The 22,803-nt window shown below is 46.9% G+C and overlaps 3 protein-coding genes across 7 annotated transcripts in view; 1 reads left to right on the top strand and 2 right to left on the bottom strand.

Moving 5' to 3' along the window:
- Positions 1 to 22,803, top strand: part of fxr1 (FMR1 autosomal homolog 1) — a 121,700-nt gene that overhangs the window by 20,641 nt on the left and 78,256 nt on the right. For 2 of the 5 annotated variants that reach the window (XM_086114769.1, XM_086114772.1), the window contains 17 exons: positions 82 to 175; positions 265 to 336; positions 436 to 584; positions 1,027 to 1,120; positions 1,275 to 1,391; positions 1,497 to 1,667; positions 2,102 to 2,180; positions 2,391 to 2,500; positions 2,638 to 2,733; positions 2,946 to 3,180; positions 3,492 to 3,585; positions 4,331 to 4,437; positions 4,496 to 4,681; positions 4,905 to 4,982; positions 5,530 to 5,615; positions 5,739 to 8,221; positions 19,779 to 19,841. In XM_086114769.1, the coding sequence (XP_085970895.1) occupies positions 82 to 175; positions 265 to 336; positions 436 to 584; positions 1,027 to 1,120; positions 1,275 to 1,391; positions 1,497 to 1,667; positions 2,102 to 2,180; positions 2,391 to 2,500; positions 2,638 to 2,733; positions 2,946 to 3,180; positions 3,492 to 3,585; positions 4,331 to 4,437; positions 4,496 to 4,681; positions 4,905 to 4,982; positions 5,530 to 5,615; positions 5,739 to 5,909 (1,939 nt within the window). In that variant the 3' untranslated portion in view covers positions 5,910 to 8,221; positions 19,779 to 19,841. The remainder of the gene's footprint in view (positions 1 to 81; positions 176 to 264; positions 337 to 435; positions 585 to 1,026; positions 1,121 to 1,274; positions 1,392 to 1,496; positions 1,668 to 2,101; positions 2,181 to 2,390; positions 2,501 to 2,637; positions 2,734 to 2,945; positions 3,181 to 3,491; positions 3,586 to 4,330; positions 4,438 to 4,495; positions 4,682 to 4,904; positions 4,983 to 5,529; positions 5,616 to 5,738; positions 8,222 to 19,778; positions 19,842 to 22,803) is intronic. The other 3 variants (XM_086114771.1, XM_086114770.1, XM_086114773.1) reach the window with 3 other exon arrangements.
- On the bottom strand, positions 7,267 to 8,573 carry dnajc19 (DnaJ (Hsp40) homolog, subfamily C, member 19). The gene is made up of 6 exons (XM_086114778.1): positions 8,458 to 8,573; positions 8,151 to 8,202; positions 8,002 to 8,075; positions 7,655 to 7,734; positions 7,494 to 7,564; positions 7,267 to 7,413 (listed from the first exon to the last, which is right to left on the bottom strand). Exons 1-6 carry the CDS (start codon positions 8,458 to 8,460, stop codon positions 7,343 to 7,345), a joined length of 351 nt encoding a protein of 116 aa, XP_085970904.1. The 5' UTR covers positions 8,461 to 8,573; the 3' UTR covers positions 7,267 to 7,342.
- LOC147203112 (heat shock 70 kDa protein 1) lies at positions 9,252 to 11,721 on the bottom strand. The gene is made up of 2 exons (XM_086114768.1): positions 11,615 to 11,721; positions 9,252 to 11,326 (listed from the first exon to the last, which is right to left on the bottom strand). Exon 2 carries the CDS (start codon positions 11,295 to 11,297, stop codon positions 9,378 to 9,380), a length of 1,920 nt encoding a protein of 639 aa, XP_085970894.1. The 5' UTR covers positions 11,298 to 11,326; positions 11,615 to 11,721; the 3' UTR covers positions 9,252 to 9,377.

Below are 22,803 nucleotides of genomic sequence, written 5' to 3'. Positions count from 1 at the left end.
TTCCGGCGGCCGTCTGTGTGCGCTGCGCTTTTTTTTTTTTTTTTTTGAAGCGATGCGATTGTTTGTTTGTTTGTTTTTCAGTTGGCAACCAGAACGCCAGGTGCCCTTCAGCGATGTCCGGATGCCACCTCCTGCTGATGCCAAGAAGGAGATTAGAGAGGGTGAGGAAGTGGAGGTATGGACGAGTCACTTCGATTTACTAGCTTTCTTCCTGCTTTTACTGTCTGGTAGTGTCTTCATCTTCATGTCTTATGATCTGGGCAGATCCTTTCCAGGGCCAATGATGTGGAACCTTGTGGTTGGTGGCTTGCTAAAGTCTGCATGACGAAAGGAGATGTGAGTTTTGCTTGACCGCACGCCCCATGTCTTGGTCAACTGCACCCACTTTGTATCGTCGCCCAAAAACCGTCATCTTGTATGCCCCCGCCCACCCAGTTCTTTGTCATCGAGTATGCGGCCTGTGATGCCGTCTACAACGAGATTGTGACATTTGAGCGCTTGCGCCCGGTCAACACCAACAAGGCAATCACCAGTAATTACTTTCACAAGTGCACGATCGCCATCCCGCAAGATCTGCAAGAAGCGTGAGTACCACAGGAAAGCATTTGACAAATTTCTTCGGGACAAATGAAGACTTGCATGCTTATACGCTCAACCCTTGTGTTCGAAAGCTGTTCGCGTCTGTTGCTAACCTGAAAAAGGGTGCAGAAATACTGAGGCGCTAACTTTGCCCCGTACGTTGACATTTTGCAAAATCATACACGTAGGGCTGCTGGATTATGAAAAAAAATATCAGTCACGATTATTTTGGTGCTCTTTGAGATCGCGATTATTCAATCGATTGCATATTTTTGCGGTGGGTACAAAACGACAATGTTTCATGCTATATGGAGGCTAATCGAATTCTTTGGAACACTAAAATGATGCACGTTCCTTTTGGATCAAATTGTTTTCAATGAGTTGTCGCTAGTCCTCTCGAATTGAGAACCAAGCGACTTAAGTTCTGCCTGTGCCGATCCGTTTCAGGTGTCAGACCGAGAATGCGCATAAAGACTTTAAGAAAGCTGTGGGAGCCTGTCAAGTCTCCTACTGTGCCGAGACCAGCCAGTTGGTCATTGTGGTAATGAACTTTCTTCTCTTCTCTCGGACCGGCTGGCAATGTCTTCATACCGTGTCTGCAATTCCAATGTCACACTCACACGAATGCCGCTTAGGCTTACATTAATCTTGATCATTATTATTATTTTTTATTTTTTTTCGCCCTCTCATTCTAGTCCACCAGCGAGTCGACGGTGAAGCGTGTGTCTTTGCTGAGTGACATGCACCTCCGCAGCCTCCGAACCAAGCTGATGCTCATGTCCCGCAACCAGGAAGCGACAAAACACCTCGAGGTCAAAGCCGCTGGCCGTTGCGAACTCTGCGGCGCCGATTGGAGAAGGCTGAAGGATTTCAACGCTTGGATCCACCTCGCTAATTTTTGCTTTTTGTTTGTTTAGAACTCCCGGCACCTGGTGTCATCTTTCCAGGAAGAGTTCACGGTGAGGCCCGATTTGATGGGGCTGGCCATCGGCAGTCACGGCAGCAACATTCAGCAAGCGCGAAAAGTGCCAGGGGTCACCGCCATCGATTTGGACGAGGAGACCGGTACCTTCAGAATTTATGGAGAGGTAGTGTTCTTTTGAAAAAGTCGGGGGCTGGCATGGATAAGAGCATGAGCTACATTGCTTTTTTTTTGGGGGTTTGGTTTTCTTTCATCCGATGATAAAAATGTCATTTCTTTAGGAACATGTTACTTGTCGATCTCGTTGTATTCAACACCCAAATTGAATATCGCACGATTTTCCAATATCGCGCGCGTCCGATATCTTGTTTTTGTCTTTGGTTGAATCGAGATTGAAAAGGATTCGCAAATGGTTGTATTTATATTTTACGGAGCAGAATCGGGCTTTGTGAAGGAAACTTGTTTTGGCGATTGGTCCGGAAGGTCTTCTACAAGTTCATCGTCAAAGTCCCGCTGTCTCGGCCGCTTTTGTCCACCTGAATGTTTTGACATTTTTCTTGTTCGTTTGTGCAAAAAAGCTCTCCTGTTTTGGTTTTCCAGACGGCAGAAGCGGTGAAAAAGGCAAGGAACTACCTCGAGTTTCTGGAGGATTCTGTCCAGGTACCAAGAAACCTCGTTGGTATGTACGCATCCTTGGAAATGGATATTGAGCTCGCCTCCTTTTTAACATTTTTTTTTTTTTGTCTTTTTGAGCATGACGAAAGTAACTGTAGTCAAATAAGCTCTGCCGCTTTGCATCATTCTCCACTTAATGGCGCCAATGACGGTTACCGGAAAGATTTTTCAATGCAGAAAATCTGCAATCGGCCCACCTGTTGTCTGCCCTCAGGGAAAGTCATCGGTAAGAATGGAAAAGTCATTCAGGAGATTGTGGACAAGTCCGGAGTGGTGCGGGTCAGGATCGAAGGAGACAATGACAACAAGCAACCGCGACAAGAAGTGAGCCGCGTTCTTGTTGTTTGTTTGCTTTTTTTTTTTTAGCTCCTCACTGAGCAGTTGTCGCATTTCTTTCCACGCTGGATTTGGTGGCATTGCCTGACATATACTGACCTGCACGTTGTGCTCGTTTGGTTTTGTTGACACAGGGAATGGTCCCCTTTACCTTTGTCGGCACGAAGGAGAGCATTGGAAATGTCCAGGTCTTGCTGGAGTACCACATCTCGTACCTCAATGTAAGGGCATGCTTGGATATATATACGTGTGTGTGTGTGTGTGTGTGTGTGTGTGTGTGTGTCCTGGATCTCATTTTACCGGATTCCTTTCGGCGAAACCATTTTTAAATTGAATTCGACATTTGACGCGACCGGCCGAATGTGTCGGTAGAACGACGCCGTCAATCAGAGAAATAGAACTGTGAAAATGCACTTTTTGCTCTTCCAACCAGGAGGTCGAACAACTTCGTCTGGAGCGGATGCAGATCGATGACCAGTTGCGGCAGCTCACGCAGGGCCACCGACCCGGAGAGAGGAGCGAGCGCGGAGGAGGAGGAGGAGCAGGAGGAGGAGGAGGATACAACGCAGACGGCGGCGCCAACGCCTCGTCGTCCTCGTCGCACGTCGGGCGCTCCTACAACAGTCGAGGTCGTGGGCGCAGAGGCCACGGCTACAGTACCGGATACGGTAGGCACGCCGAGCCGTTGTCGGATGCCGCAGTACGCACGATACGATAGTTTGTGAAAAGGAAATCAACGCCTACCTTATCGGGAGACGCGATGCGGCGGGATGGGTCGCACTTTTGCGGCGTCTTAAGTGCAGAAACTTATCGTACGTACGTGGACGGCAAACCACATCCGGCGGTCTGTTTGCCGATGATTGGTGGCGTGCGTATGAGGGAACGTGGATGAAACGAGCCCGCAGAGCTACAGTCGTCTATTTCCTCTCTGCTCGGCGTAATTTGCGCACGACTCAGTGCGACATTGTGCTTCTGCCAGGCACCAACTCGGAGCACTCCAATGCATCCGAGACCGACTCGGAGCGTCGAGATGAAGTCGGCGACTGGTCTCAGGCTGCTGAGGAGCAAATGAGGCGAGTCGTGCTCTTGCATTTTGCTTCGATTCAGGCTTTGGAGCCTTATTAATTAATTTTATTTTATTTTTTTTGCGAAAGTTGTCCGTGGCTTTCCGATGACTCCCAAAACACTTCAATTAATTTCCAAGATGGAAACGAACGCTTTGTAATTCCTTCAATGTTTTACTTTTCATGTCATCTACTTTGAACTGCTCATCGGTCTAATTTTACTGTCCCTTGACTCGTCTCAAACAAAAGGGCAACTTGGCAACAGAGTCCACATGAGCAGCACGCACAGTCTCGACGTCGGAAAACGATCCTCTCCTTTCCAGGCGGTCTTCTGGACTGTGCGTGTCTCTTGCTTATGCTCGCTCGGTCTGAATATTATTGCTCATATTGGCTGATTTACACTTGAGTTGACCCTCTCTTTTCATTGGACTTTAGCTCCTTAGCTGGCCAAAATTTGGTTCAAGACGGATTTTATTGTCACTCACCCGATTCTGACTGCGGGCAGCACTTCAGTTTCAGTGGTATTTGTGCGTTACACCATTTTGTCTTCAATCGGAGTCATTCAAAATTTGCAACGTTATTTCCAAATCATTCAATTTTTTTCGAAACATTTCAAAAGACCTTTTCCATGACCTTACAAATCCTGTGAGATTTCTGTTGAGCCGCTGATTGCATGATCCACCCCCCCCCCCCCCATTTGTTTTGATGACATGTAAGATGTGGATGAATGGGTACATTGCTGACCAACTTGCAGGGAGAGGGATAGAGGTCCACGTCCACAGAGGGACGGTCGCAGGAGGCCCGGACCGGGCAGAGGACGGGGAGGGCGAGGAGGAAGAGGAGGCGGCGGCGGCGGCGCAGGTAAACGCCCGTCGGAAGTCAAAAGAATTCCAGGATGGAACAAGTGACTTTGCGGCAGGCCCTCACGGTGACAACGCGGAGACCAACACCGAGACAGACCAGACCGCCGATACCGATGCGAGCGAGTCCAACTTGGTGGCCACTCGCCAGCGGCGATCTCGACGACGCAGGACGGATGAGGACGCCACCATGATGGATGGCATGAGCGAATCGGACAACGCCTCTGTGAGCGAAAACGGAATCGGTATGGAATCATTCAATACCCAATGGGCACTTTTGCTCTTTACCTGCTGTTCGATTCCTCCTCCCCCCCCCCCCCCCCCCCCCCTACACTTTGGTTTTCTGTAAAACAAATGTTGCCAAATCAAGTGAGCTATGGCATCCATTGAAATGAAGCGGCAGCGAGCTAGGCCAATCCGCAGGCCGATTGCCATGTTTAGCCTCCAGTTCCTCTCGCCACCCTTTAGATGACGCCGAAGCTCAGCCGCAGCGTCGTAACCGTAGTCGACGACGTCGTATTCGCCTGCCCGAAGAGAGGCAGCCAGGTAATCGGGGACTGCTCGTGTCGGCGCTCGCGTTGCCCTTCACCGGTTGTGGTTTTTGTGTGACGCGTTTGTACTGCAGATAGCGACGACCATCATACGTTTTCCTGCTTGCGTGTGCCAAAATGTTGGAGTGTTTTTTTTTCTTTTTTTCTTCAGCATTCTCATCAGTCATGTTAAGACCTGCACTAATAATGTTGTTGTTTTATTCTGACCGACTGAAGTGGTGTGTCTCAAGAGCATGCGCTTGTTTTTTACCTTTTAGGCTGCATGGGTAAAAAAAAGAAAAAATATATATATATATATGGAAGAATCCTTCAGACAGAATTATTTTTTTCCATCAGGATTCCTGCAAGTTAAATTTCAAGAATTTCTAAATTCCATTTGTACCTTAACGGAAAGACCAACTTCAGAATGTTTCCAGGGTCCAAAATTGTGACAGCAGCAAAATGACGAAAAAAGATTACGACTTGACAGATTGATTTCAGACATTTTTACCCCCCCACCCCTCCGACTGGCCAACGCTTTGTCTCGTCTGCTCTGTGCACAGTGACGGTGGCAGACTTCATGTCCAGGGCCGACTCTCAGAGCAGACAGATGCCGACCACCAAGGACGTCGCCATGAACGAGGAGGAGGTTTCTGCACTTAGTCTTCTTTTTCATTGGCAGCAAATCGTTGCGCAAGCTTGGGCTCTTGGGTTCCAAGCTGAGAGTGAGCTTGGAGTTTTGTGTTTTTTTTTTTCTCCATGTTTTGTTCAGGGTCAGGCGGATGCCGGAGCAGAGCGCAGCCCGGAGGCTCCTTCCACAACCGCCAACGGTTCCGACAACGGTGCCAACCAAGAGCCCGCCGGGCCCTCCGCGGAGGGGGCCGCCAAAGTCCCGGACGAAGGGGAGCCGGACCCCAAAACTGTTGTCAATGGCCTCTCGTAGCCACACCCCAAAACACTCTTTCGAATCTTGTTTGGCATTGTTTGAAATCGCACGCTTTTCTTTGAATCTGTTTTTAACGCGGCAAGAATTTTTTTTTTTTTTTTTTTAACTTTGAAATTTAAAACCGTGCATATTTTAGTGGTCTCTATAATTACGCCACACCTTTACACTCTTGTTCTACTACCCACACAGTTTAAGTCTTTTTTTCAGTGGTTCTTCCTAAGCTGGCCAAAGATAGTCTCTCACACACTACGATTATGTAAATGTTCATTTTCAGTCGCAAGAATGACTGTGAAAGCAGTATTTGGAAAAAGTAGTCAGGGAATTCAACTCCAACCCATACCGTGGTATGAATGCAGCCGTGGTTTTTGGTGACATCTTAGCAGGGTTTTTGTAACCGTCTGCCTTCGCCAGGAAAGGTTTTCTGGATATTTTTGTGCATCTGAATTGGTTTGTACTTTCTATCGTCATGCGTGAGCAATACCACGGCGCAGGCAGATTTGTTTTGAAGCCCCGCGTACTTGACATTGACGTGATCAGCTGTCGTGCCTTGAGAATAGTTTGAACATGTTGCCTGAACCGCACAATATCTGAAAACTTGTCACACGTCTTTGCTGGTGGTTTGCCTGCCACAGTCGGACCAGATGAGCCCCCCTCCCCTCAAACGCTCTCTTGCCACTGTGAACTGACAAACGCAACCACTGAAGACCCTGAGAAGTCATTCGGAGACATATCTTTTCAAGTCAGGTGTGACTGTTCTTAATGTTAATGTGTTGAGTTTGGCATAGCTGCTTTCTCTTTTTCAATATGCAACCACTTTGTTCATGAGGAAATGTTACAGCGTACCTGGAAAACAAACCGTAGAGTCATTTCCTTTGCACTGAAACATTTTTCTGTCAAGAGTTAATTGTAGTTGGAAAAACTGCCTTGTGTGCTAAACAGAGATGTAGCCAATTTCTTGATTTTTGTTCGGCTGGAAACTCATTGACCGTTTCCCCAAAAGAAGGCTTATTTATTTTAAATATGTACAGTATTTAAAAAAAAAACAAAAACACAAAAAAACAACAACACCTTGACTCTAAACGTATGTGAGAGGACACATGACAAATTTGGACTACTGAGTTATGACAGCGCATGTTATTCTGTTGGGTCGACAACAGTATTTTGTTTTTTTCTAAAGGATCATTCTGGTTGGTTGATGTGCAATATGTTTTGTATGCAGGTAGTTCTTAAATAAACTTGATCTTTCATGTAGATCTAGAACCAAACTCTGCGCTCTTAAAAGCAGAAACATGAATGAATGCAACCTTTCGAATCTTGTGCGATACGCAGCGTAAAAACCACAAAAGGCAAAGGCTCTTATACAATGGGATTCATTTGAAAACTCAAACGCAACAATGTGATTAACTTTGTAGCCGCTTCGTTAAGGCTTGTCACTTCTTTGTTTGGCCTTCAATTAGATCTTTGGCCTCGTTAATCTTGGCCGCGAGGTAGGGAGAGCCACCTGCAAGAAGTTAAAACACAAGAATATTTCGTCAAGCCCTTGATGTCGGACTGGGAAACCGAGTTAAGTTTGCCACCTACCTCTGTCTGGGTGATTTAGGATCATTAGTTTTCTGTGGGCTTCTCTGATCTTATTCCAACTGGCAGTGGGACTGAAAGACATGCTAGTTAGGGGATCTGGCCATGTTTTAAAACAAAAAACATGCAAAACAAGACCAAATGTGAGCCAAGACTAAACATACCTGACACCTAAAACCAATGCGGCTTCTCTCTTTGTCATCTTTGGTTCAAAACCACCTCGATAGTAACCCCCTCCAAAGGCCTTCAAGAAAGAGCATAAATTTAATTAGCCGGAGCCCAGTTACGACGCGATTTAGACTTTGGTCCTCAAATTGTAATCATAAATGTCAACGAGTACTACAGCAGCAGCCTACAAATATTAATCAACCTTGCAGGTGGTCATTATGTACAGAGGATGCCTAGGACAGGTTTAAGTAAGGACAATCGCTTCCATCTGCATCTTGCACCTGCCAGGTGGGAACACTTTAGGGAAAGGGAAGTAGCAAAACGAGATACGTGAGAGCCTCACATTCTTCGGGAAGCTCTGTAGGGCCTGTTTGACTTGAGGCTCCATCTGCTTCATGGCCTGCATGACATAGCGACCTGGGTGATGAAGCGGAGAACACCAGGCAAGGGTCAAACGATGACACTTGACAAGAGCTCACTTCTGGTACTTGCCTGCAAATCCGGCTGCAGCCAAAGCGAGCCCCGCTGCCACCAAGGAACTGGCCTGAGGACATCGGCAGCAGGTAAAAATCACGACAAGTGATGAGATGTCAATGCGTGTAAACGGACTCCCAAGCCGTAATTACAGCACACGCACAAAAAAAGTAATAATTTAACCCAAACAAGTCGTTCGCGTTGGACAGATTCGGTAAAGCAAACTTGACTAAAGCTAATAGTTAGCCTAGCCGTCTCATCGAGACATTTCGTGACGTCACATGCCCCCCTCCCGTCCTGCTGAGGAATATAAACTTATACTTGCCATGTATCCGTGTTGTGTTTCGTTACAAATTGATCAGGGGAAAAACTTTTGACCTCATGGTTTCTGACGTTCGTGTGTTTATGTCGTCAATAGTAAGAAACTGTCGTAAAAAGCCGGCAAGCAAGGCTTGTCGCCCAGATGATTATTTCCCACAATATAAAACCTTTGAATTTTAAAACAAACGCGCCGTTACTGCTAACAATGTACAGTATCGATTAGGAACGTCCGATCAAATGTCCGGGTCATTCAATTTTCTGAAAATGTTAATTGAACTGACAGTGGACAACAGAAAAATCAAATTTGTTGTGTTTGGCTTGACAGTGATTGTCTTACAATGTTAATATCAGACATTATAATGCCTATTTTCCGAGGCAATAATTTCTGCTCACAAAATAAAATTACAGGGCGGCCCGGTAGTCCAGTGGTTAGCACGTCTACTTCACAGTGCAGACCGTGGTTCAATTCCAGTTCCGGCCTCCCTGTGTGGAGTTTGCATGTTCTCCCCGGGGCTGCGTGGGTTTTCTCCGGGTACTCCCACATTCCAAAAACATGCACGGCAGGCTGATTGATCGCTCTAAATTGTCCCTAGGTGTGAGTGAGGGCGTGCATGGTTGTTTGTCTCTGTGTGCCCTGCGATTGGCTGGCTACCAATTCGGGGTGTCCCCCGCCTACTGCCCGAAGACAGCTGGGGTAGGCTCCAGCACCACCGCGACTCTAGTGAGGATGAAGCGGTTCGGAAGATGAATGAATGAATGAAATAAAATTACAACTTCACATTTACACGCTTAGGCTTAAATATAATTTATTTATAAAACGCATTTCGTACATGACAAGTGTTGACAAGGTGAAGAGTTTCAACATTGAAAATAGGTATATATTTTTTGAAAACTGTCTTGGAGTCTGAGAGGTGACAGAGTTGCTCAGTCCACCTCTTCAACGGTGGGCCCCTGGGCGTCGGCCCTGGCCTGCGCCCCGCAGCTTCCCGCAGGCCCCGCCCCCTGATACAGCTTGCTGATGATTGGCTGACACACTCGTTCCAGCTCCTTCCGCTTGTGCTGGAACTCGTCCGTGTCAGCCAGCTGGTTGTTCTCCAGCCAGCGGAGGGTCTGGTCACACTTGTCCGTCAGAGTCTTCCGATCATCCTCGCTCAACTTGGCCGCCATCTTCTCACCCTGGACGCTGCTCTTCACGTCAAAGGCGTACGACTCCAAAGCGTTCTTGGCGGCGATCTTGTCGCGCTGCAGGTCATCCTCGGCTTTGTACTTTTGGGCGTCGTCCACCATCTTGTCGATCTCCTCTTTGCTCAGACGGCCTTTGTCGTTGGTTATGGTGATTTTGTTCTCCTTGCCGGTGCTTTTGTCCACCGCCGACACGTTCAAGATGCCGTCGGCGTCCAGGTCGAAGGTGACCTCGATCTGCGGCACGCCTCGCGGAGCCGGCGGGATTCCGCTCAGCTCAAACTTTCCCAGGAGGTTGTTGTCCTCGGTCATGGCCCTCTCGCCCTCCAAGACCCGGATGAGGACGCCGGGCTGGTTGTCCGAGTAGGTGCTGAAGATTTGCGTTTGCTTGGTGGGAACGGTGGTGTTGCGTTTGACGAGCGGCGTCATGACTCCTCCGGCGGTCTCGATGCCCAGCGACAGAGGCGCCACGTCGAGCAGCAGCAGGTCCTGGACGTTGGCCGAGGTGTCCCCCGTGAGGACGGCGGCCTGGACGGCCGCGCCGTAAGCCACCGCCTCGTCGGGGTTGATGCTCTTATTCAGCTCTTTGCCGTTGAAAAAGTCCCGCAGGAGCTTCTGGATTCTGGGGATCCGCGTGGAGCCGCCAACGAGGACCACGTCGTGGATCTGGCCCTTGTCCATCTTGGCGTCCCTCAGGGCTTTCTCCACCGGCTCCAGAGTTCCCCTGAACAGGTCGCAGCACAGCTCCTCGAAGCGAGCCCTGGTGATGGCGGTGTAGAAGTCCAGGCCCTCAAAGAGGGAGTCGATCTCCACGTTGGCCTGGGAGCTGGAGGACAGCGTCCTCTTGGCCCTCTCGCAGGCGGTACGCAGCCTCCTCAAGGCCCTCTTGTTCTGGCCGATGTCTTTCTTGTGCTTCCTCTTGAACTCGGCGACAAAGTGCTCCACCATGCGGTTGTCAAAGTCCTCTCCGCCCAGATGTGTGTCCCCGGCGGTGGCTTTGACCTCGAAGATGCCGCCCTCGATGGTCAGGACGGACACGTCGAAGGTGCCGCCGCCCAGGTCGAAGATGAGGATGTTGCGCTCTCCCGACTGGCCTTTGTCCAGACCGTAAGCGATGGCCGCCGCCGTGGGCTCATTGATGATCCTGAGGATGTTCAGTCCCGCGATGACACCCGCGTCTTTGGTGGCCTGCCGTTGGGAGTCGTTAAAGTAGGCGGGGACCGTTACCACGGCGCTGGACACCCGTTGACCCAGGTAGGCTTCGGCCGTCTCCTTCATTTTGACCAGCACCATGGAGGAGATCTCCTCTGGGTAGAAGGCCTTCTCCTCCCCTTTGTGCTGCACTTGGATTTTCGCCTTCCCTCCGTCGGCGACCACCTTGAAGGGCCAGTGCTTCGCGTCCGCTCGCACCACCGGATCGTCGAACCTCCTTCCGATCAGTCTCTTGGCGTCAAACACCGTGTTGCTCGGGTTCAACGCCACCTGGTTCTTGGCGGCGTCACCGATGAGCCTCTCCGTGTCGGTGAACGCCACATAGCTGGGCGTGGTTCTGTTGCCCTGGTCGTTGGCGATGATCTCCACCTTGCCGTGCTGGAAAACACCCACGCAGGAGTACGTGGTGCCCAGGTCGATGCCGATGGCGACGCCTTTCGCTGAAACCATTTTGTTTGTTTGTCGGTGGAGATGTTTGTCTGTGAGGGGAACGAAATTCAAGCAGTACATTAAACATCATGTTAACATATACAGTATCTTAATCATCTCCGAAAGATCCCTCAGTGGTCTACAATACTATATGGAGTCAAAGAGCCTATGTCGAACCTCTGTAGGTACTTTATTATTTTACAGTGTCGAAATGACAAGATGTTAAACATTCTAACAACATGAAAAGCAATTCAATATAATGCAATAAAAATATATGGCGGCGTTACTAAATAGTATGTAGAAAGTCTGAATTATAGAGAATGAAAGCACCAACTTACACTTCAAGTGCACTGTGAGCTTCTTGAGGAGCTTCTTGAGGAGCTTCTGGTGGAGTTTGTATTTTGTGTACGGTGGCTGTCCCTCATAGTTTTTATACTCGTCAAAACTCATTCTCGGCACTTCCAGACGTTTCTCTGTCAAATCCGTTACTGACAAAGACAACTTCCTATTAGTTCTTTCTAACTAAAAGATTATGGAAATGACTTTCAGGCTTTGGTAAGGCAAATGAACGGAAGTATATTTTATTTTGAAGGCCAACCCGGATTGTAATGTTAAACATTGACGTAACATTTTACAGAACACTCTGGAATCATGGAGATGCAGCGAGAAGAGTGGCGATTATTTTTGGGTGAATCACGTCATTCATTTTAACGCTTTAGTTCTGAAAAAAAATCTGTGTTTGTTAAAATGTGTTGGTGTACGTTGAATGTTACTATTGACATCAACTAATGAAATTGTAAAACTATTTTGTGTGCATCAATCAAAGAAAAACACTACTAAAAGTAACATTATAATAATAGATATTACTAGGTAATTACGAGGTAACTATATAACAGATATTTATTTTTCTTTGAACATTTGTTTGGGTAAGACAAGTCTGTTCTTACGTGCTTACGGACACTTCCTTGTACACGAGTCAGCGTCCTTTGCTGCATTCCGTTCTGCCATAATAATGGGAGATGGAGCGATTTTGGCACTTTTAACTCCTGTCAATGCCATATGGCCGAAAGTCGAGCGCCAATTACCAATGTACAGTATTGATCAAAGAAACTGAGCCGGGAGGAGCTTGTGACGTCATCCACAGTGTTTGAGACATTGGCTTGGGTCAGCGTCTTTGAATTTGGTGGCATGGTACAGCCGAACTTGACATTCACAAACAGTCTGCAGTTAAGAGCCCCCGTAATATCGATGTCCTTTGGCTTGAGATGGTAGCCAGTAAAATGAACGAGAAATGAATATTTAAAATCTGTATGGCGTAATGGAAACATGCCATCTACCTCCTGCCAGTGGACGAAAACATGTCGGCATTATACACAGTAGGATAGTGAAAGGCCTCATTATTGACCCTATAATTTGCACAGTTACAATGTCGTTGTTTTTTAAGGCAGACGGAGTATAGCAATTGTAGTGGATCCATTTCCTCAACAGAGCAAGCCTGTTATGTCAGCCAAGCTGTCCCAATCAACCGGCAGCGCAGACTGCGTTGTCAATCGGATTTCAAAAGGCAACCGTGTGGAGAAATGAGCGTTTCTAAATCACATGGAATGACAGCGCTGTGCTGCTCGCATATGGGCGCAAGCACAAAGGCCCACAGGAAGCAGCTATTTCGGTGTGTTTTATGAGCCCAACCGAGCAATTTAATTCTTTTGTTCGCTGGAGTTCTACTTCATTGATTAACAAAAGCGGGGATATATTTTTCTCAGCCCCTTTTGAAAAGCCTGAAATGTCAAGCCTTTTAAAGGAGATTATTCTGCCTGTGTGCAGTGAATAGGGCCCAGAGTAACCTTTTGTCTACAATTAAATATTCCGGCATAAATATAAAAGGAAATCAGAGATGGGGAAGATTGAGTCAGGAGAGATTGGCGAGGTAGATCCTCCGGCAGATAGCGGCAACAGCCCGAGCTCTAATTAGATATGCCAGGCAGCCGGTGAGCAGTCGCTCTCCACAGCACGTCGAGAGAGGAGACAGCCGGAGTGAGGACTGAGGAAACCTATCGGCTCATCTGTCCGTCCGGCGTCTTCCTCTGGGCATCCGCAAGGTATTTCCAGACTCGGTTTTGTGTCCTAATGTTGTTTGTTTTCCCGGCACTGGAGCTGAGGAGAGAGCGAGAGAGAGAGTTTTTAAAAGGCAATGCCTTGTGGGAACTGCATAAACAGAGAAGGCTGCATGAAAAGTTGTGTGACTGTTTATGATGCAGAGGAGTGATCAGCGATGACAAGGAGGAACTTTGGGGACCACCCCGAGGCTCGACTGTTAGCATATTAAGTGTTGATGGGCTCTATGCTGCCATTTGATGAAGTTGCGCGAAAGGCAGTCGGGCTTTGCATTTGTATTTTTCGCTGAGATGACTTTGCTTTTCATGAAAGTGGCACTGTATCGATCACTTTTTTTTTTTTCGTCAGCTGATCAGAACTTTGGACTTTGATCTGCAGTTTTGATTGGACCGGAATGTGCGGCAGCTTGTCCGCCGGGTTTTGACAGGATCGTTCTCCCGAGCGGGCATCTTGATGGCAATTAAGGAGATTCATACTTCTTTAGCTTTTGGACACGACTCATTTGACACTTTTTTCATTCCGTTTGACTGTTTGGCTCAGAAATGGCACGAATCTAATACTGCAAACAAATTCCACTTCATGTTTTGTATCAGTGTCCCAAATCAGGCCCCGATGAAATGTAAGCAAAATCAATGGGACATCCGCCAATGACTTTGATGGATTTGCGGATGAGGATTGCGAAAAAAAAAAAAAAAGTGAATACATTGTTCAATGAAGTACAACCAAATTCAGTTTTGCTCCCGAAGCCTTTTTAAGAACAGAAGCTAGTGTGCGTCATGCTACTGTGTAGCGTACATCCGACCATGCCTGCGTCCCATAATACAACCCGTTTTGCGTACGTGTTGAGTGTCGGAAATAGCACCCGTAACTGACACCACGCCGTGTGGTTGTGAAAATACGGTCGGTTATCTTATCAAAGAAAGAGGCCAAAATAAATCCTTTTTCAAAACTTTTTTCCCGCCCTTAATGTGGCCCCTAACCCGGATAGCTCAAAGCCAGCTAACAAATTCAAAGTGGTGTTATACGCAGGTGCGTATTCTAACCGGTGACTTTCCGGTGTTTACTTGACTCGGGCAGTGCAATTGGCTGGCAACCGGTTGGTTCGGTACCTCTAACAAGATTAAGAACCATCGGCCTGGAATCTCCTGTCTCCAGTTTTGTGTAGATGCGCTTCACTGTCACTCATTATAGGAGGAAATCTCATTGTTGTCAGGCAACATGTTTCCCTAAGGTTGGAACTGTAAGAGATGAAGTGAACGAAAGAATAAAACCTCGCCTGGTTTTATTAGGGCTGTTCTGAGTTGTGTCGGTAGAGGAACATGACGGAAGCAACATACGGCTTCATATCGGCACTCATAACAGTCGTGGCACGCCTATATGAATCAAATGTCAGCTCAACCAGAACGCTCGGTGCCAGAGGCCTTTATCGCAGCTTTGGGGGCTGATTGGCGCAGTGTGCAGTAATGACTTCAGGTCGTGGGCTTGCGACCCTGTTATGATAACTAAACGCAAAGGTCAAATGCCTGAATGGCAGTCGGCTGCGTCTGTCCTGTCTGCTGATAATGCTCGATAACAACAAATGACTTTTTTTTTTTTTTTTTTAAGATGAGCATTTTCCTTCCATGTGTATTTGTGAATGAAAATTGCTTTAGCTCAATTTGCAAATCAAACAGCAAAACTCGTAGACCAACGCGAACAGAAGCACCTCCATTTGGGATCTTTGAATCTGTCTCAAGACCACTTTTGAGGGGTCGAGTCTCAGAGTCGATTGTATTTGAACTGGTGACTTGTCTCGAACAAACTTTTTTTTTCAAGGTAAACTACGATGGTGTCATAGTGTGCTACAACGCGTCTGTGGTTCAACATTTTAAGCTCGTGGAAGTAAACGCAATGGGCTCTACTTTGGGAGAGAGCGCATCTTCACATTATGTATCGGCTGCACAACAAATGGATGAATAGCTAGTTTTGAAAAAAAAAGGTTTGCTCAAATATTGGTCAATAACTTTTTAGGTGGGGCCGTGATTTGTATGCATTTTGTCTCTATTTTTCTACCTGGACAGACACTCCCCAGTCACACATAGGCAGGCGGTCGAACATCTGGCTCTGGCGGACACATTTGTACAGACAGTCAGAGCGCATGTATAAATCTGGCATAATGCTGATTTTTGCCTTTCACCAAATAGGACTGCTAGCTTGGCAGAAAGGAAACACAAATTATTTCATCAAACGGCTCTCCCTCTATATCCAGACTTGACTTTGGCTCCATAAAGCTGGTTGCATAATCCTTTTATCGAACCCGCCAATAGTGGAAATACCCAGAGTGAGAGAAATATTATTAAGGTCATTTCTATCTGTATTTACTAAAAAAAAAAAAAAACTCTACTTTTCTTTTTTTTTATCTGGTGGTAAAAAAATGACTCTATGTCATGTGTATTGAGACCAAGCAGCAGCTTTATAAATGTTCTCTGACCAACTGCGTAAATCTCTGCCCTCATCTGTAATGACCAAAATCAAATTGTTCTCATTTCTCTCTCAAAAGGCACAGTAGATAGGAAGACTACAACACTTCTGCACGTCAGCTTTTTCTGCATTCATATCTCTGCTCTCATGAGTGTGAGTGTGTGAGGTTCACGTTCATATGTGCAGCACAACATGTTTTTGTATTAACCGCATCTCTTATGTGCGCCCCTCTTTTTAATCTCCGAAACCCAATTCACAAGTGGCTTCTGCTTTAGGCCCAGGCGGTTGTCCGGCCAGTGTCCCATCAGATCTCCAATATACTGTACAGATTTGTATATGCAGCAGCTGGACAAATAATCCTCATAGTCGTTTTCAGAGTCATTTCTTAAGTGAGTGTTTGACATCCTGTTCCTCTGTCCTTGCTCTCTGCCAGCCCAGTGGGCGTAGTTAGCACAACAAGGCATTTTTTTTTTTTTCAGTGGATGATGAGGCATTTATGATTGAACCCCAAGTACTCGAGGAACAAGTGGCTGGGAAATTGTCCAGACATGTTTCCAATGGTCCAGATATAGTTCTCGCAACAGCGCTAATCCCAAAATGCTCCCTGCCCCAAATCAGAGCTGTTAACACTCAAGCATTGAGTATGAGACGCACACTTTTCTGTCCAATATCACACTCACACACTTTACTTTGATTTCTCACGCTAAGAAAAAGTACCACTGGGGGGGAACATTTTTTGGGGTTCATCTTCTTGTCCCTTCCCAGTTCATTGCTGCTGGCTCACAGGGGTGAGTGGTCATGGGGCCACCCAACAGATAAACAAAACTAAAAAGTCCAGGGACAATTTTTATATGCTAGTCCAGTCCTGGTTTGAATTGATGTAATGTCATACTTTATTCAAAATATATTTCAATGTAAGTTTAGCTCATATTGCCATTCACACTTATCGTCAATATATAAACTGCATTTGTAAGAATGTCGTTTGAAGACAGGACCGGGACAAATTAATTGGGGAATCAGGGACATTTTGTATTTGGTTCTATTAGGCTGTGAATTCATCATTTACTAGGCATGCTTGTTCCAAAAAGAGAGGGGTCCCAAAACCACCGGTACCAGGCCTCGGCCCATTTGGGACCGGGCCGCCGAGACACACCTGCGAGCAGCGAGCAAATTGACTCCGCCAGACGTAGCGGAAATATGCGCGACTCGACAATGAAAGAAGAAGCAGTGAACAGAAAGTAACAGTACCAAATTGACCCAACGTACAGCTAAACGCGCAACTGACGGGCAGCCGCGACTTCCGAAGATGAAGCTTTGTATGACTGGAGAAGTTCCTCCCTCGGCGGTATCTCCGGACCGACGTGGAGGAGGAAGCTGTTATGCGTGGCGAGAAACCGGTTGAATCATTTCAGCAAGTAAGCACCCAAGTGATCAAGTGGCAAGCATGAAAATGCGAGCAGAGTTTGCACAACCCGCCCACGTAAACAGTCGCAGTTGCGTCGCTAAAAACTAGCCAGCGGCCATCAATCGTTTGATCAGTCACATTAGCAAGTAGCAATGATGCTAACGCCGTATGTTGGATCGTAACTTTAAAATTCGTATGTTTACATGATAAGGCGAACTTATTATTCCTCGTTGGTCCATTATTACTAGTTCACTGTGTTAGTGAAATTGATGAAACAAAAATCGGTGACTTAAATGTTCACATACTCTCTCATTATCTATGTTGTCAGTACCAGTGCTTTAAAACTGGCAATTTAAAAGCAACGAATAAATGGTTGCCGGTTCGCAAACAGTATGTCCCTGTCTCAGTTTACACAATAAAGGTTGGGGACCACTGGTGTAGAATACTGGAAATAACATCTTCAAAAACATCATCATCATCATGTTTGAAAGCACTGACTTTTGAATGTTTTTTTTTTTGTATTTGAATGCTAGATGAGCATTCGGTTCTATCATGAAAAGTAGCTCACTTACACACTGAAGCAGCAATATTTTATCCAGTTGAGGGGAACAGGATAAAAAAAAAAACAACAACAACAACCTAAAACCTACTTTGAATGGATGCCATCAGACCTGAATGGCATTGTCTTTAAACCTCACTGCAGGGAACAGATGTTGACACCGTCAGTGGCATTCTTATTGTTATCATTCTTCACCTCCTACCTCAAATAAGCAAACTTGTGTCTTGGCCGACGATGCAGGTTTATCAAAGTGAGAAAGGCTGCCGCCTTCAACGTCGACTCCCGGATCGGCGGGGCTACCTCTGAACGAACCGGAGTCATGTCCATTAGTGGCCTTGCAAGATTTACCTTACATTAGTTTTTCATTTTGACCCTTGTGTGATGGCCCTGTAATGGGATACGAGTCATAGTTCACCTTGTCCACGCCGTTCAAATCGCACGTGTATGTGGGTGTGCGTCTTTTGAGACGGAGCTCTCTGTCAACGGTGCTATAATTATCCTCCCGAGCAAAACAAGTGCCGATTGAGTGTCCCATTGTCTGAAGCGGGATTAGAGACCATGAGGAAACTGAATTTCAATTCGTATGCACGATGACACTTGTGACGTTGGGTTAGTGTCCACGTTGCGTCCTTTGCCCAATATGTCACACACTTGTGTGTCAAAGTGTTTCGAGGGCAGCTGGTTATTATGATTAGGACACGTTTGCTCATTAAGTTTGCTTAAGTGACATTGTGTATCGACAAGCAGATTTTCTTGCAGATTGTGTTCCTCTCGTCAGTTATGTGAGAAAGCCGAGGAACGTTTTTGTCGAACAGAGCGACGACTGAACCATCTTTGGATTGCCACACGTATAAAGGCGGCCCATATAAAGCCATTCAGTGCACTGAATGAACATGCCATCTGTGGGGCTTTCTTATTTCCTCTTCTCTTTTCTTCTCTTCCTTTTTCAAGCCTTGTAATCAAATTTGAGCAAAATCAAATGGCGGCAGGATAGAAGGCGCGCAGTAGGGGCGGGTGGAGGGTTCAATGAAAGTACCTTTTGTTGGTCTGAAACGAGCAAGTAATTTACAAAATGCCCTCCCTTTGTACAGAGGGCTAAAGGAAGAAAGAAATCAGTAGCTTTTAGAAGCTAGGCCTTGCGCTGCGACGGGCAAGATAATGAAAGCCGTCTTGTGTTTGTGGGATAGAAAGCGTCTCAAAGGCTGGCTGGGCCCGGGCTCAGGGTTAGCTTCATAAAAAAAAAAAAAAAGGAGAAGAAGAAAAAGCGTCGAACACAACGGTCTCGCACATACAGAGGAGTCATGTGGACTTTTGTGGACTCCTCTGTGCAGGCGTGCGCGTGTGCCTGTGTGTGCATGTGTGTGTGTCTTTTTTTTGTGTTTGGCAAAGAGCGGCAAAACAAGGATAGCGGTGCCTAGCTACTCTTGGCTGAGACACTGCGAGGAACAGTCAGAGTTGGGCATGCTGAGGAAGGAGGAGGCAAGGCAAGGCAAGCTGCTGATCTCCTCTTACCTGGTGTGCCGTTGCAGGTCGGCCTCACTCTCAGGTGGAACGCCTCTGCGCAGGAGTTTGGAAGGGAGATTATCAACCATCATTCTAGCGAAGGATTAAGAGGCACTAGGATTTGCATTTTTTTTTTTTTTTTTTTTTACCCCCCCCTCACTTTTTCTTGAACGCCTCTTGTGCATGTCCTGGAGTGGGACACTTGAATACCCAACTGACGTTAGCCTGCATGGATTATTACGACAACCTGAGAGACCCCCCCCCCCCACACCCACCCACCCCTTCCCTCAAGATCCTGCTTTTGTATATTTGTAGGTCATCTTCTTTGGATTTATTCCACTAAAAACTTGTTGTCTTCAAATATTCTGATGATTTGAGTCTGACTTCTAACACTGTAAATTGTGTTTGTGGAGATTGTTGGTGCTCATTTCCATCTCTGCTTTGTGTATGTGGCCTACAGAGCGCTTCCCTCCCTCTGTGGCCGCACCGTCACCTGAGGTCTCGTCTTGCTGCACGCGCACCGGTGAGTTCTGACAACCTTCATTACGCTAGTTAAACATGTTTCCTTTTTCCCTCGTGCTAACATGAAAGTTGTATACTCGTAAACTAGCGCTCGGTTGCATTTGCCTCACCGTTTCAATGTTTCACATTTCGCTCTGTTGTTTCTGCGCCCTCGTATTCATGAGCACGGCAAGATTCAGACATCCACATTGGTCTATTATGGCTGCGTTGACTATCTGTGTCTGCTGAGCTTATCCACGTGTGATTTTTTTTTAAGACGTTGCCCTTCAAACTTCGCCTGGAATGTTTGGAATAGTCTCGGAGTGTATTGAATTGATAAATACATTTCATGAAGTTGTACAGCGATACCCAGTGCCATTCAAGATGTTATTCGTGCAGTATGAAAGAATGGCAGACTTTTGCCTTTGGTCTCGCAGTTTTGTATGCTTCATATTTTAGTGCTATGGCGAGAATGACTTATGTATGCAGAGAGTGTTTTGAGTGTTTGCGAAATATTTTTGGGGGTGAGCATCCTAACAGAAAGTCAGAACTAAAACAAGGTGTTTTGGAAATATTTTGGTCCACTTGCATCTGGCTCCTGTGGTGCAGTGGCCATCCAAATCCATCAGCTCCAAGTGCAATTTCACCTGCGGGGGGGTGGAGTGGAACATTCTCGAGTTTGGAGAAGATCCAGGCACTCGTAGAGGTCCAAAATCGCTGATATTTGACTTCCCAATCATCCCGAAGACCGTGGCAGGATAAGAAATTATTCGTATTCTAATCCACACAGGCAACAGACTCCCCATGCGCTCGACAACACCAACGAGAAAACCAACGAGCACAACAGGGGGAATGAAATACACGAAGACACAGTGAGAAAGAGGAGGGACGCAGGTGAATCGGCAGGCAAGCAACCAACAAGTAGGAAAACAAAGAAACAGACCCCCCACCCCCTAAAAAAAAAGCCTCCGGCTACACTACCAAATCAAAACCAAGTCTAAACGCAAAGTATCGTCAAATCTCTCAACGTACCACACTTGATCCAGTTTGTTTGGATGGTTCCACTAGAAACAAGAGCAACAGAAATCATTTCCTGGATGAGACGGACGAAATGTAAAACAAGAAAAAGCCAAAGACCTCCACCGCACGATCACCAAATTGACCAAAATCACGTCGCTCCGCCTGAGCCACCACTTTAGCCTGCGTGCGTTTAGTTTGCTTTCAGCATCCGCTAGTCTTCAAAGCTCAAGAGGTCGCCTGACAAATGGTTGCCCTCTGCTCTTGGAGTCAGAACCGAATCGGGAGACGCAGCACTAATCTCTGAATGATTGTTTTGGATTATTCGGAAACTGCGTCTTTGCATCCACCGTTTGCAATCTTAGCAAATCAGGCCCCCCCCCCCCGTCTTCTTCGACCGCATCATCAGCGCACCGCATCGCTCGCGCGGAAGCAGCAGAGAAAAGTTTCTTCCCCCGTGCGGTTATCGAGCGGCGTTTCAAGATGCCAATTTTTGCTCTCGACATATTTAAATGTCAACATTTGCACTTGAACAAACGCGCCGGTTACAAATTCCACCGGAAGAGAATGCGTAATGAGCTTTGCTGTTGCCAGGCGGCGTCCGAGCTCTGCCCTCGACGTTATCCTGCTGAATGCATCGCTGCTTTGATAATTTCTGGCAAGCAACTCAAGGCCGTAGCGTGCATGCGTGCATGCGCGATTGCGCGTCTTTGAGACTGTGAGAAAAATGGACTTTTTAACACTGCTGAGTCTTTAAATCATGAACAGTCTCTTTCTCAGCTGGTTTTAAATGTAACCGGCACATTATTATTATATACAAGTGTGCCATTTTCTTTGTGTGTGTGTGTATATATACTGGATATATATTTTATTGTTGCATTGTTTTCGAGTCAATCCCTTTTTCCATCAGATTTTTTTCAGCGTTTTTAACTCATTCACTCCCAATGACGTTTTTAAACGTCTATTCAGACTTGGCCCCAGAATTGGCTGGTACTGAATGAGTTAATATGTGCTGGCCTCGCGAGTGGGGATGCAACCCGCCGGCCCGGCGACCTCTAATAACTGCTCGAGGGCCGTTGAATAAGCGGGCGCGGCTTGCCCGGGGGACCGGGATGGTTTCACCAGCGATTACAGCTCATTGATCAGGAGGGGCAACGCATCGATTTCATCCGCGGGTGTGTGCGATTGCACCTGCATGTCTGTGTGTGTCCGTCAGTCACGCACGGGACATTTGCAGCCAGCTTGCTGCGTCCGGGCTGTTATTAACAGCAGTAGACGGCCATTAAGCCTGTCATTTCCTCAATCTACTGGCTGACCTACTCCACTTGGACAGCTTCTGTGCTTAACCTGTGACCGCTGATTGCCCAGCGTTATTATTGTGGAGGCAGTGCAAGTCTGAGTGTGGGTGTGTGTGTGTATCGATTTCAGGTGCGCAGTAAGAATACACCACGGAGCGTATTCAGAATGCTTTTTTTTTTTCTTTTTGTGTATTTTTAAAGGTCCTTTGCTACGTTCACGATTAGCCAACCAATCGAGGTCTTGGTTACAAAAGGGGCTTTTCTCTTTTGACAATTAACAGTACACTTACAAGTGATGCCGTAACGAGGCCAATTTTGTCGCTTTTCAGTTTTGTATCGGTCCCACGTTATGTTATTCAAAAAAATCGCCATTGGCGCAGATCTTCCAAACCCCCTATGCAATTGGGCCGCTTCGGCCTCGCCCTCAGGAGCGAAAGCGTACAAGTGCCTGCTTGTACTGTGGCCGTCCGGGCCGATCCAGACCTTGACTGGACAACAAATGACTTGTGACAAATGAGTTCTTCCATTTGGGCCTCCGACACGCTGCGACATGTCGGCACTTCCCTTCCGTCGTTTCTGCTTCACAGCAACTTGAGGCACCGCCGCGTGCTTTAACGCCGCGTTCCATTCCATCCCCGCCACGCATTCATCTTCGGTTGCGGGCCTTGA

Source organism: Hippocampus guttulatus, chromosome 7, assembly GCF_054856545.1.
Source record: "Hippocampus guttulatus isolate MCC_2025c chromosome 7, RoL_Hgut_1.0, whole genome shotgun sequence".
Taxonomy (NCBI): Eukaryota; Metazoa; Chordata; class Actinopteri; order Syngnathiformes; family Syngnathidae; genus Hippocampus; species Hippocampus guttulatus.
The sequence above is the reverse complement of the archived record's forward strand: the minus strand, read 5'-3'. Positions and strand labels throughout refer to the sequence as shown.

Bases quoted from the DNA above. Each gene is read 5' to 3' on its own strand.
- dnajc19 (XM_086114778.1), bottom strand. The intron at 8,076-8,150 runs GCAAGTACCAGA...TTCATCACCCAG, and splicing joins GGCTGCAGCCGGATTTGCAG to GTCGCTATGTCATGCAGGCC. The intron at 7,414-7,493 runs GTAGGTGGCAAA...AACTTCTTGCAG, and splicing joins CCTAAATCACCCAGACAGAG to GTGGCTCTCCCTACCTCGCG.
- LOC147203112 (XM_086114768.1), bottom strand. From the start codon at position 11,297: ATGGTTTCAGCGAAAGGCGTCGCCATCGGCATCGACCTGGGCACCACG.